The sequence below is a fragment of the Mytilus californianus genome, unplaced genomic scaffold, assembly GCF_021869535.1.
Source record: "Mytilus californianus isolate M0D057914Y unplaced genomic scaffold, xbMytCali1.0.p SCAF_4, whole genome shotgun sequence".
Taxonomy (NCBI): domain Eukaryota; kingdom Metazoa; phylum Mollusca; class Bivalvia; order Mytilida; family Mytilidae; genus Mytilus; species Mytilus californianus.
Window position 1 is genome coordinate 4,545,814 of NW_026262690.1, and position 14,724 is coordinate 4,560,537.

Here is a 14,724-nt window from a genome sequence, read left to right on the forward strand (position 1 = left end):
TCAAAATAGTAACAAAGCCAAACAAGTACAAAGTTGAAGAGCATTGAGGACCCAGAATTCCAAAAAGTTGTGCCAAATACGGCTAAGGTAATCTATTCCTTGGATAAGAAAATCCTTAGTTTTTTCATTGGCAATCATAACACATCTCCTTATTTATATAATGATCTATATTCAACGACCTCAGGTACAAAAAAAATGTATGTAACTAAACTATGATGGGAAACCTTCGACTTCTTTCTTTTATATAAACTTTTGATTTGGTACCATAGAACTATGTAGAGTAAATGTACATTGCAACATGTCAACTCTTTCAACTCCAAGCAAAATTATATTTCCAAGCATAAAGTAATTTATGAATGAAAAAAGGAGTTCTTAATTAAGAAATAAACTGATTCGCTGAGCGCAGCTGGATACACCCGCAGAGGTACTACCCTGAACAGCTGGGGCAAAAATGGACACAATATTCAAGCTTGATACAGGTCTGAATTTGGATTGTAATTAAATATTTGACATATTATAGTTTCTGAATAAATGTAGTCAATGAACTTGAAATCGGTTATATGAATTGAATTTATATTCAATTAAAGATTTCTTGCTGTTGTGCAATACACTGTGCTGTTGCGCAATACTTAATAAATCTGTTGCCAGACTATAAACAAATAATGTTCAATTTCTTCTCAATGTCATATTTGAAATTTATGAAAATCAATAGGGAGATTACATCAATAGCTATAAATAATTCACCAAAGTTTCATGTGAACTGCTTAAAGCATTTTTGAGTTGTTGTCCAAAAACTGGAAAATCCCTCCTTTTTTAACGAATAAAACCCCATAACTCAGAAATGTAAAATCTAAAATTTATAAAATTCTAAAATTCTAAAGGGATCTTACGGATTGATTATTTAGTCTTAGATGCAAGATTTTTTTATCAGTTGTTAGTGGCTTTGAACTAGCTGTCAGTAACTGCGAGTACTCTCAGATCTGTACTTAGTGTCTTTTTGTTGTTTGGATGTACAACTACCCGACCACGTCCACTTGTATTTGTATTTATCCATCTGATGAGTTTAGCCTCTTTCAACTGATTTTTATAGTTCTTTCTTATATTGTACTGTTACACCACTGTCCCAGGTTAAGGGGAGGGTTGGGATCCCGCTAACATGTTTAAGCCCGCCACATTCTGTATGTACATGTATGTGCCTGTCCCAAGTCAGGAGCCTGTAAAAGTGTAATTTAGTGGTTGTCGTTTGTTTATGTGTTGCATATTTGTTATATTTGTTCATTTTTTTACATAAAATAGGCCGTTAGTTTTCTTGTTTGAATTGTTTTACATTGTCATTTCGGGGCCTTTTATAGCTGACTGTGCGGTATGGGCTTTGCTCACTGTTGAAGGCCGTACTGTGACCTATAGCTGTTAATTTCTGTGTCATTTGGTCTCTTGTGCATGTGTGGAGAGTTGTCTCATTGGCATTCATACCACATCTTCTTTTTTATATTTACATCAACAGATATAAAAAATTCACCAAAGTCAAGGTGAGACAACAAAACTTAGTTGTAAGATCTCTGAAATTTTTTACAGGGTACGAGTTTTTCTCATTGTTGGAGATTGTACGGTGACAGTAACACCTGTAACTGCTTTAACCCATTTCTTATGCACTTCAGTTTGATAAACTCACTGAATATCATACCACATCTCCTTATTTTTATATGCATTACAATTTACATGTGCATGTAATTGTAAATATATATATATCAGAACAAAATTCATTGCGTCACTTTTATTTATGCATCCTTTGGCACAATACAAGTTCTAAAATTACACAACATAAAACAACTAAATGTTATTTCAGATGAAAGTTTTGTTTCAGTTCCATTCATAGGATTTATTAGAATTTTGTATGTTTTGCCAAGTCCAATAATTCGCTCTATGTGACATAGAGACATAGTTGACTAAACCACCAGGTGTCGAACATTCAAGAATTTTCAGTGTTTCTGTTTTTATTTGATGAAAAGGTTGCCTGAGCTCTAGGAGCTTTAGGTTTTATCACGGGATATTCTGTGCTGTCAATTATAATCCAAGTCGTAGGAAACTTTAATTTGAAGTTGGATGGTGAAAAATACCTGACTTAACCACTAGATGGCCAAGTGTTAGCCTCACACCACTGTTTAGACATAAAAAAAATCCATGTATACACAATATTCTTAACACTAGATTCAATCTAGAATCTAGACAGTTCAAAGTTGGTTGTATGATGCCTCAATTTCATCAAAGTCATAAAAAAACTGATTTTCAACTGACACCCTATCAATTTGAAAATATATGTATCTCAAACAATGTGCTGCTGGACCAAGTGTGGTCAAAACAAATAAAAATTTAGTATACAACTCTAAACCGGTATAAAAATGCATGGCTGTGTCACGTGTCTTCATTTCAAAATTCTCTGCTGAAAACATAGGCATTGATGGTGTTTGCGTAATTCCATCTGTGAAGCTCAACATTAGCTCGGCAGTTGGTGGTGGACAGTCATAAATCCTTTCTGCAGTATGAATGACTTCTTCAGGAATATCAACTTTACAATCAAAACTTTCCTCTAGATTTCTACTACAATATTCATCAAGTTTAGTTCTTTTGTTTTCACAGGAAACTGCCCTGATTTTTCTTTTTGCGGACGATTCAGTCTCTTGCTTGGTCCAGGAAAATAGGCTGGGAATGGCAGTAGACTTAAGTCTCTGTATGGTGGGTTTGCGCCCTGAAAAAGGTTATAAAACATTAGTTTTTTTATAATTAAATGAACTTCCATTAGCAATGTATACTTTGTACTACCTGGCGAAATATTAACTAGATTTATTCATTACAATCTGGATAAAACTATGTTTGCCTGATTCAATGTATGTTATGTAAATCCAAAGGACAAACAATGAGAGACTTATGCAACAAACGTACATTGTTTGTACCTAAATAACTATAATATAGATGAGAGCATGTCATTGTTTTGTTCCTGTTAACATTGTCATTGATATTTTTCAAGAAAGTCTATGAGGCATAGGGTGCATAGCTTATGCATTCCTGTCATTACTACATTAGCATAATTACTGCTAAAATAATTCTCAGTATGATATACCTCTTGTAAGAAATCATTATAATTGTAGCAATCACCAAAAAATCTCAAACAGATCACACTGAATCGTAATCCAAAAAATTATGACGTCTTGAATTACCCACCCCCTTTTATCATGTTTATTCTAAAACGATAATTGCGGTTGTAAACAGACTTTGGTTTATTCGCATGGCGATTACATATATAACTATATATTTCACAAAGAAAATAGAGTTTTACCATGAATAGTTTCCTGCACGTAGTCTTTTTCAGTAGAACGTGCCTTGCAAACAACAGCTGATTGAGATGGACTCCACAATATCATCGTGTTCTCGTCCAATCTGCGTATGGGCCATGGCGTTGATTCAACTTTTCCTTCTTTTTAAGTCATTTGGAAATGCATGTCCTCCTCTTAAATGACATCCAGGTACACAACAACAAGTACTTGGCATCGTTAATTAAAAATATAACTGAAATAGTTGCACAGTGCAGAAACCGGAAGTAGAGGAACAGGATCCGCTACCACGGCGCCACCTATTCAGGAACGATAATTTGCTACTTTATATAACTGCGAAATTACAATAACGTTAGACGGGTTCACGTGCATAAACAGAAATGCTCTTTAAATTGTATAATATAATTCATGTTCAGTCGACATTTAATTATTATATCAACGACTGAAATGATTTATAAACATCTTGATTGCAGATAACACTCGAAATTAACCCGAGCTCTTTCCACACGGAATTCAAATAATTCTAGTTTGTCAATCGGTTGACTGCTTATAATGCAAAATACTAATATATCAAAAGTTTTTAAAACTAACAAAACACAATGATCGTTTCTCTATTTCCCAATGTAAATGAAATCAAACAAAAAACATTTTATATCGCAATAAGAAGAGGAGAGAATTCAACATTTCCGGATCTACTTGGAGCCTAATGACCCCCCACGTAGATAAGTTGGATATCGCGGAAGGAAGGATTAACCCGGCAACTAGAAAGGCATTAAAGCACTGCCTTTAAAAATTTACAAAAGTATTATCAAATTACCAAAATAGATCCTTCATATGTTTACAAGATCTCAGCTTGTCGTGGATAAAAGTAATCATATATTTTGATTTCTGAAGATTGTTTTACATACTTCGGACTTCAAACCTCTTAACATTTATGGGAAAAATGCAAAAATGTCAAATCTACCTAATTTTTAGTTCTTCCATTTAGTATTCAGATTTTAGCATAACCCAAAAAGAAAAGTATGCCAGAAAATGTCTAAACAAAAATGTTGATCTGAATCAATGTAAATGTGAAACAGTGGTTCAATTCATCTTTATAAAATAAAAATTTCTAAGAATCATTATAAGTAGCAGCATTCCAATCTCCCCAGGCCAAACTTTCTTATGTCCAAGGGCAATAACTCCAATAATTTGTTTTGCTTTTTAAAATTTTTCAGAAATATCCTTCAAGAAATGTAGATGTGAGATTGCTTACCATGCAATTTTCCCTAAAATTTCTATTACCAAGGGGCATATCTACTGCAAACATATTTGATCAGCGCTGATCATCCAACTAGTCCAAAACCTTGCTAATGTGAATCTACGAAATAAATTTCGTAAAAATCCAACAAGAAATGTAGACTTGAGAGTGCTGACAATGCAATTTTCAATATAAATAATATTTCAAAGGGACAAGATTCCTGTAAAATTAGTTGATTAGCACTGATTTTAAAAAAATGGCCAAGACATAATACTGATACTACCCTCTAATATACATTTAATAAAAACTTACAAGAAATGTAGGCTTAAATAAAAACTTACAAGAAATGTAGGCTTAGAGGGCTTACAATATAATTTTCCATATAAATTATATTTCCATGGGGCATTACTCCATTAAAAAAAAGCTGATCAGCATTAATGTACAAACTTGTCCCAGACAAAGCCAATATAAACCATTGATATAATATTCATAAAAATCTGGTAAGAGTGTTTTCAAGACAGGACAGAAGGACAAACACATTGTATTTCTATGTACCTGCAACATTTTGCGGCAGTGGACAAAACTATTATGCTGGTAAAATAACAGTTGTTACAGACAAAGTGTTACCTTCGGGATCTTGCAGTCCACTAGTGTCAAATCAACCAAATAGCAGTAATTCAATATTACATGCAAAATCTTATTTTATGCACCATATGCACATTTCAAAAATTATTTATCAGTGATGGTGAATCTAAACACTAATATAGATTTAAGTTACCTTGAAGCTTCATTGAAGAATTTTGGTTTCCTTGCATTGCAGATAATAACTTCAAACAGATCCCTCCAGTCACTTCCCAACATGTAAGTCATACCAGCATCTCTGTACAAAAATACAATAGCACTGTTACAAACAAAACAAAAACAGATCCCTCTAGTCACTTCCCAACATGTAAGTCATACCAGCATCTCTGTACAAAAATACAATAGCACTGTTACAAACAAAACAAAAACAGATCCCTCCAGTCACTTCCCAACATGTAAGTCATACCAGCATCTCTGTACAAAAATACAATAGCACTGTTACAAACAAAGCAAAAACAGATCCCTCTAGTCACTTCCCAACATGTAAGTCATACCAGCATCTCTGTACAAAATACAATAGCACTGTTACAAACAAAACAAAAAACAGATCCCTCCAGTCACTTCCCAACATGTAAGTCATACCAGCATCTCTGTACAAAATGCAATAGCACTGTTACAAACAAAACAAAAACAGATCCCTCTAGTCACTTCCCAACATGTAAGTCATACCAGCATCTCTGTACAAAATACAATAGCACTGTTACAAACAAAACAGACTTTTTGTAACAAGGAGAAAAGATTTGTATATGCAATACTATATAAATGTACATGTATATATATTTTGTATTTTAAATGTTTAAGGGTTGAGAAATGATCTTTTTTCTTAAAGCTGTATTATATTAGAATATGCTGAATATTGAGTGGGAATTAATCTACTACTGACATAACTGACCAATTAAACAAGAGTGCACACTCTGAAATGTCTCATCTGCGTCATTGCAATCATTCCATACACCACATATAGTTGACCTATTGCTTATAGTATCTAAGAAATAGACTTAACCATGAAAACATAACACTAACTTTTGAACCAAGATAATTGGTTCAAGGTCAGATAAACCCGCCAGGCAGACATGTACACCATACAATCATTCCACAAACCAAATATAGTTGGCCTATTGCGCACAATATCTAAGAAATGGACCAAGACACAAAAACTTAATATTGACCAATGAACCATGAAAAATGAGGTCACGGTCAGATGAAACCTGCCAGACAGACATGCAAATCTTACAGTCATTCCAAAAACCAATATAGTTGACTTACTGCTTAAAAGTATCTGAGATACAGACTTGACTAAGAAAATTGAACCTTGATCACTGATCAATGAATTGAGGTTGAGGTCAGGTGAACCATGTCTGACGGATATGTAGACCTTGGAAGGATCCCATATACAAAATATAATTATCCTTTTATTTCATAATAAGTGAGATATTCACATGACACAAATTTTTTTAAGAAGTTGCTGACCACAAAAATGAAGTCCAAGACAATGGACAGACAGAAATGTTGTAACATAACGCATCTGTATACAAGGTATGAAGCATCCTGGTCTTCTAAATAGCAATACTTTAACATGTAAGTGATGCAAATATTTAAAGTCAATGAACCATGACTGATGGTACATGGCAAAAGAATCTCCATGGAAATGAGATGTGCCAATGCTAATACAACTGCATACCAAATACCATAGAATTATCATAAGTTGTTCCCTTTCAACAAACCTAAACACAAACATTGACTTGTAAACTATGTAAAAGTTTCAGTCAATGAACCATGATGAGGGGGTGGGGCTATGTAATCTCCATGGAAACAAGTCTTGCAAATGCCAATAAATTTGCATACCAAATATCATTGACTTACCATTAGCAGTTCATCTTAAAATGATCTAATCACAAACTAAGACATGTAAACTAAGCAAAGGTTTCAAAGTCAATAGACCATGACTTGAGGGGGCTGGACCAAATATTCTCCATGGAAATGAGATGTGCTAATGCTTATACAATTGCATACCAATTAACATTTGCCTACCACTAATGGTTCCTCTTGAACTGACCTAATCACAAACTAATATATGTAAACTAAGCAAAAGTTTCAAAGTCAATAGACCATGACTGCGGGATTGGGACCAAATATTCTCCATGGAAATGAGATATGCCAATGCTTATACAACTGCATACAAAATATTATTGACTTACCACTAGTGGTTCCCCATAAACTGACCTAATCACAAACTAATACATGTAAACTAAGCAAAAGTTTCAGTTAGATCATGACTGAGGGAGCAGGGCCAAATAATCTTCATGGAAATGAGATGTGCCAGTGCTAATATAACTGCATACCAAATATCATTGACCAACCACTAGTGGTGCACCTTAAACTAGACCTAATCACAAACTTATACATTGTTGACGGCGCCACCACCGCGGACGACACCGGAAACAGCATACCTATGTCCTGCTTTTTGACTCTGTCAAGGCGAGACAAAAACAGCATACCTATGTCTTGCTTTTTGACTCCGTCAAGGCGAGACAATAAATGAAAGCATAACATGGACAAACAAGTGAGTTATCTATGTTTAAAATGTTGTAATTAAAATCTCTGTAATAAAGTCTGTGGATTTTCTGTAAAAATTTTGCCGATTTGCCACAAAATCCCCATTATCCCTTAAATACAATGAAACAATACCCCCGGGTAAGAATATTTTCTCAGAATAAGGTTACCCTTTGGCATAAGAACAAAATGAAATGTCTCTATATTCAGTATCTTGTTTTGATATTATCTCATTCGTAATACACAGGCCTACAGAAGGGGTCATAAACCTTATGGACAGGTTATGTTGCGTTCATTATTATAATAATTTTTGTTTTACCTTACATCAAAATCAATATTAAACCAGAGTGTGGTAGTCAATTTATCCTAAACAGAGGTCAAATTATAATGCATATCTAAAATGCTGTTTCAATATTGTATTTATTATTCCAGTGATGGTAGACAAACTAGTTATACTCATAGTACTTTATGTACCTACACAAAAGGGAATCCACTGTTAGTTACCAGGAACAGTTTCTTATCAGCCTTCACCAGATTTTCAAGGATAGACATCACCTTAGGTCCCTTTTCTAAATATTTTTCTGAAATGATATATGCACATTATTTCCAGTCTTCCTTTATAAGGTTTTCAAAATCTAAGATTAATCACCTCTTCTTTGATAGTATTCATACATACATGTCATTTCTTAAATGTCTAATCTGGAAATAGACTATTAGATAACAATCTTCACTGTTAAATTAGTAAACGAAATCTAGGAGGTATTGACATGTGACATTTTTTAATAGTATACTGACCTAGAAATTAATTTCTTTGATCATTGAATATTGCTGTGTACCTCATGGTAGAGGCACATATACAACATTAATTTTGTTCATTGCCATCAAACTACTTTTTTTTATTTAATTTCCATAAGCAACTTTGAGTATGTATTTTCAATATTGTTAATAAACTGTTGACACAGAGATATGTCTCGCCTTTTTGTAATTTTGATAGTATATTGCAAATATTGAATCCAAATGGCAAAATTTAAACATGTAAACTATGCAAAAGAATCAAAGTCAATGAACCATGATTTATGATGCAGAACTAAATAATCTCAATGGAAATGAGAAATGCCAATACTTATAAAACTGCATACCATATACCACCATTGACTTTACAATAACCTGAACACAAACTTTAAATTTGTAAACAACGTAAAAGTTTCAAAGTTAATGAACCATGCTGAGGGGTGGGGTCATATAATCACCATGGAAAAGAAACTTGCAAATGCTAATACCACTGCATACCAAATATCACTGACTTAACATCAGCGGTTCCTCTTAAACTGATCTTATCACAAACTTTAAAAAGGCGAGACATAACCCCATCATTCATGTATTTTTGTAAAGTGCTTTCTGAACAAACAACCAACCAACCCCTTTTCGATGATATTGACCTTGCCAGCATGCATTTTTTCTTTTATGTAGATGGCTAATTTTAGCAAAAATATGAGTAAATCCCTGATAGCTGCTTTAAATTTGAATGACACACCATATTGAATTTCCAACATATAGCCTTGAAAGTATAAAACAAAATATAACATGAATATTAAACAAACCTTGGTTGACTATAAAGGACTTCAAAGATCAATACTCACCAATATTGGTCATAATACTGTTATGTAACAATCCGTTAGAATGAATCCCTTGGACAGCACCCTAACAAATAACATATTACATTTATTACACCCTAATCAACAAATAACATATCACGTTTACATTTATAAGTTTTATTAAACAAATTAACAGCATACTGAATAATCAATACATATATAAACAAAAAGTTTCAATTCTAATAGGGGCTATACATTCTTTCTCATATTTTATTCCTACAGGCATAAGAAATATGTCAAACATATCATTTTAATCTATTTAGAAGCAACACAAGCAATTATTTAACTTCCTTTAAACGAGATAACAACTTAATCATTTCCTATTTATATAATGATTTAACATTTTACAGTATGTTGTTTATTTTGCAGTGATAGACGATGTCAAGCTGGAACTAATGAAGAGTGAAAACAACTCACCCTTACATCGTAGAAGACATATTCTGGATCATACTGAATGCCATTTTCTCTGAAATACTGACATTCAATTAATATTAATAGTTAGAAAAATGTAAAGCTGTGATGTTTTTGTCTAATGAAGACAAAGCTTTTCAGTTACCGGTAACCACTTATCGGTAGCTGGTATCGTTAACATTATTATAAATTTCTGCTAATCTGTTATAAATTTTATACTCAATACAGTATTGTTCTTTTTCAAAAGCTGTCACAAATTCTCTCAGAAATCATGTAGGGAAATGTCTATCAGATCCTTAAAGTACTATATGTTACAATTCACCAATGTCAAGCTGCTGGTCAAATATGAAGTCATTTTGTTAAGTAGTACCTGAGAAATATGTGATGGAAATATTTGTTGGTTTAACTAAAAGACAAGGTATATAACAACAAGAAGTTTATGTGTTGTTGTGCTAAGCATACCCCAAATTGTAATTAAAGTATCAGATAACAGGAAGTAGGTGTCTGACAGATCAGAAAAGCACTGAAACATTACAAGTCATCAATGTCCAGCTGTTCACCAAATATGAAGTCCTTCTGTTCAGTAGAATTGAAGAAATGTTTGACCAAAATATTAGGGTATAATTGTCAATGAAACATTTATAAACTAGAGACCAAATGACATGGTTTCAGCAACTATAGAGTAAAGTACAGCCTTCAACAACAAGAAAATCCCCTATGGCAAAGTAAGCTTTAAAAGCAGCTGACCAAATATGAAGACATTCTGTTCAGTAGTACCTAAGTGCGATGAAAATATTTGTTGGATTATCTGCATGGCAGGCAGATGGACAAACAAAGAGATGGACATGATGCTTGCAATATAGCCTCAACTCCTAGAGTGGTGTATAATGATATGTTGCTCTCACTCTTTGAGCTGGAGTATAATAATGTGATCAATAGTGAGATCATACAATTTTTTTTTTTTATGAATTTACACTGCCAAACTATTACATGTACAAATGTACAATAAACAGCTACGCCATGAGCGCATGATACGCCTGTCGTCTTGTGTGTGAATTTTTATGCAATAAGCATAAATAGTTTCTGACATACGGCGTGACATGCGAAAACCCCTTTTCTTTTTACAAAAAACTCAATATCTCTAAAATAAAATTTTGAATCAAAACCAAAAAGTATACAGATCTTTAGATTAATATAACTAAGAAGTGAGTAAAATTTTAAGCAATAATCATAAATCGTTTTTGAGATACGGCGCGACATGTAAAAAACCCCTCCCCTTTTTTTACAAAATACTCAATAACTCAAAAATAAAATTTTGAATCATCACCAAAAAGTATACAGATCTTAAGGTTAATATAACTAAGAAGTGTGTAAAGTTTTAAGCAATAATCATAAACTGTTTTTGAGATACGGCGCGACATGTGAAAAAACCCTCCCCCTTTTTTAACAAAATACTCAATATCTCTAAAATAAAATTTTGAATCATCACCAAAAAGTATACAGATCTTAAGATTAATATAACTAAGAAGTGTGTAAAGTTTTAAGCAATAATCATAAATTGTTTTTGAGATACGGCGCGACATGTGAAAAAAAACACACACCTGTTTTAGTTACTAAGTCCTGTAACTCAAAAAGTTTTAATCTTATTTTCACCAAAAAGTATACAGATCGTTTGACCATCATAAGAAACAACTATGTTAAGTTTCATGAAATTTGGATAAGTCATTCTCAAGTTACGGTGCGACATGTTTACGCCGGACAGACAGACGGACGGACACCGGACATTTGTATACCATAATACGTCCCGTCAAAAATTGACGGGCGTATAAAAATGTACCTTCTCCTTAAAGTAAGTCTAATTTTTAGAGTTTTAATTACATTACAAATAATATTTTTCAAACACAAAACAGGAACATTTTCTGTCCAAGTTTTGTAGCAAAAATCATTACCTCAATAACTTCGGTTAATAATGTCATTTCAGGGGGTGCAAACAGGTCAACTAGCTGGTACATTGGACCCTGTAAAGTAAATTTTCTTTATAATACACAAAGTAGGTAATCTACAATAACAAAGATCACCTTGTCCCCAAATTGGCTTGGTTAACCTTATATAATCAAATAGAAACAGATATCAATGAAAACAAGAGGCTCCTGATAGCCTGAATCCCTCACCTGTCATCATGTTTAAGTGCAATAACTTATATACCAGAGTTCACCACAATTCAGAATTTTAGGGAGGAGTGAAGACCCAACAAGGAGACTTGAGGGATCGCATTAATGCTTTTTATGAATTAAATTTCCCAGCATCTACCGGTATACCTTTTTGTTATTTTTAGGAGCCTTTTGCAAGACAACTGTTAAGGTGTTATATCGTTGCCTTGCGAACTGAATGAATTGATGAAGGAATTGAAAAATAATGCAAAGATACTAAGTTTTACGTCTGAGTTCAGTTGTATTTTACAATGAAACTCAGATGTAAAACTTTATATATCTAATGATATTCAAAAGCATCATCAAACACTCATAGATAAAATATGGACCATGTGACCGTCCCCCATGGCACATAGTCAACCTCTCAAAGATACTACTTTAAACCAGATTAAATGTACAATGTTATTGTTTTCTAAGAAATGACTTAAGATATGCAGATTCAAGCAGATATGGGTGCTTGTGGTACTTCAATAATCCCCCTTAAATTCAATAAAACAAAGAAATTTTGTTTAAACTATGTGCTTTCATAAAAAATAATGAAAAATCCTCATAATGAATCCCATTGTCTTTTAATTTGTTTTTATAATTTTTTTCTTTTAGGTGTTGGGACACGTTGTGCTATATGCTGCATCAGTATCATTTTTTTCCCCAAATCCAAATAAATTATGCACCAAATTTTAACAATAACCATTAGAATGTCCTTTGAGAACCTGCCTTTGGCAACTCTTTAATCTAGAGTACTTGTCCATGTGCATCAGCAAAAAAAATATAAAGCTGCTCTCCTGGATGGTCAACACACACTCAACATTATGGTGGTATATGGTTATTTTATTAACTATTTTTATATTCCATATCTGAGCTGTTTTCTTTTGTATTCTATATGTATATTATAAATATTTAATGTGCTTATTGCTGTACTGATTTTGCTTAACATGGGTCCTCTATTGGAAATAATATGTTATCTATATATCTATCTATAAGGCAAAGTGAAATCAAATTACTTGAATTGAGTACTCAGCTCACATACCTCATTGTTATTGTGATTTCAATAAAACACTTCAGCATTTAATTGGTGCATATAAATTTCATAATTATTCATTTGCTTTGTATAAAACTGTAAAAAATGAAAACAACATGTTGTAAATTTCATGCGTCCGAAGCGCCTTTCTGGATTTACCTTCATCAGGAATGCTCAAAGCCGAATATTTGAAAGCCAAGAATGTATAAGAACCGAAACAGTTGAAGAGCTATACGACCAAAAAGGACCTATAAAATAGCCAAATCCATCTAAGGTCAACTTTGCTTGAGGGAGTTGAAACCTTAGTTTCAAATGTAAATGATCTCTTTGCACAAAATGGTATTCCAAAATATTGTTCTTTTTGACATTAACTACCCTTTCTTCTATTTCTTTTGAAATATTATTTTGAGATAATTATCTGTCAAAGCACAACTCAATCTCCTCTGAAAGTACTTTCGGTGAAAACATCCCAAAAATTGATAGTTGTTTACATATCTTTGACCATACAATAAAGCCAATTTTAACATATGGCTCAGAAATTTGGGGAACTTGTACTTTTAATTTTTCAAAATGTCAAACAAGCAGCCCCTTTGAAATTGAGAAAAAATTTAGTAAGTTTGATTGCGAGAACTTAAGTTTAAAGTTCTACAAATACATTCTCGGGGTAAATAAAAAGTCATATAATTTAGCTGTTATGGGAGAGTTAGGTCGTACTCCATTGCATATTGAAATCATTTGTTCTATTCTTAAATTTTTACAAAGAATTAATGGTTTAGAAAAGGATCATTTGTTAAAACAAGCCCCATTCACAAGTATTGACACTCACAAATGTAATAAGTCATCTTGGTATTCTAATATTGTATATATTTTAAGATGTATTGATGTTGATATGGAAAGTTTTGACATTGAAAAGGTTAAAAATATTTTGATTAGTAGATATAGGATTTACTGGAAAAATGCAAAATGTTAAAAAAGGAAAATTGCATACTTATTTTAAATTTAAAAACATCTTCAAAAGGGAAGCATATTTATGTCAAGTTAATAAATTTCAGTATCGAAAAAGCTTAACTCAATTTAGAATCAGTGCTCATCAGTTAGCTATTGAGAAAGGTAGATATAAAAAAATCGATAAAGATAAAAGATTTTGTGGGCAGTGTAAAAATATGCAGGTTGAAGACGAGTTTCATTTTCTAATGGAATGCACTGCATATGAAAAGGAACGGAATTTTATTCTTAATGAAGCATGCATTCAATGTAAAAACTTCCCTTATATTTCAAAGTATGAACAATTTATTTGGTTAATGTCATGTGAGTCTGAAAATGTTAATATGTCAGTGTCAAGATTTATAAGTACTTGTTTTGAAATAAGAAAAAATTTGCATTCCGGTAACTAACTAAATATACATGTAGTAGTGCTGTTACAGTAGTTTATTTATTTTTATGTATTAGAGAGGGTTAATATCCTATTTATTTATTTTCAAACACCATCTGCTATGGAGTATAGTTATTTAATCATTTATTTTTAATGTAATATATCTTAAAAATTACTGTATAATTAATACTATATATATATATGTATATGCTCGAAAACAGGCCCTTTAATTGCATTTAATAAATATTCTTATTCTTATTTTTATTCCTCTGAGCTTCTCACTTTTACTCGTCT

The 14,724-nt window shown here is 32.5% G+C and overlaps 2 protein-coding genes across 2 annotated transcripts in view; both read right to left on the reverse strand.

Annotated features, from left to right (window-relative positions):
* Positions 1-14,724, reverse strand: part of LOC127739393 (5'-nucleotidase domain-containing protein 3-like) — a 28,965-nt gene that overhangs the window by 6,052 nt on the left and 8,189 nt on the right. Inside the window, exons 6-10 of the mRNA XM_052251129.1 lie at positions 11,780-11,848; positions 9,837-9,893; positions 9,405-9,465; positions 8,243-8,345; positions 5,348-5,449 (exon numbers count right to left, since the gene is read on the reverse strand). Of these exons, the coding sequence (XP_052107089.1) occupies positions 5,348-5,449; positions 8,243-8,345; positions 9,405-9,465; positions 9,837-9,893; positions 11,780-11,848 (392 nt within the window). The remainder of the gene's footprint in view (positions 1-5,347; positions 5,450-8,242; positions 8,346-9,404; positions 9,466-9,836; positions 9,894-11,779; positions 11,849-14,724) is intronic.
* On the reverse strand, positions 1,760-3,930 carry LOC127739406 (uncharacterized). The gene is made up of 2 exons (XM_052251166.1): positions 3,335-3,930; positions 1,760-2,746 (listed from the first exon to the last, which is right to left on the reverse strand). Exons 1-2 carry the CDS (start codon positions 3,417-3,419, stop codon positions 2,232-2,234), a joined length of 600 nt encoding a protein of 199 aa, XP_052107126.1. The 5' UTR covers positions 3,420-3,930; the 3' UTR covers positions 1,760-2,231.

Bases quoted from the DNA above. Each gene is read 5' to 3' on its own strand.
- LOC127739406 (XM_052251166.1), bottom strand. From the start codon at position 3,419: ATGATATTGTGGAGTCCATCTCAATCAGCTGTTGTTTGCAAGGCACGT. The intron at 2,747-3,334 runs GTAAAACTCTAT...AACCTTTTTCAG, and splicing joins CGTGCAGGAAACTATTCATG to GGCGCAAACCCACCATACAG.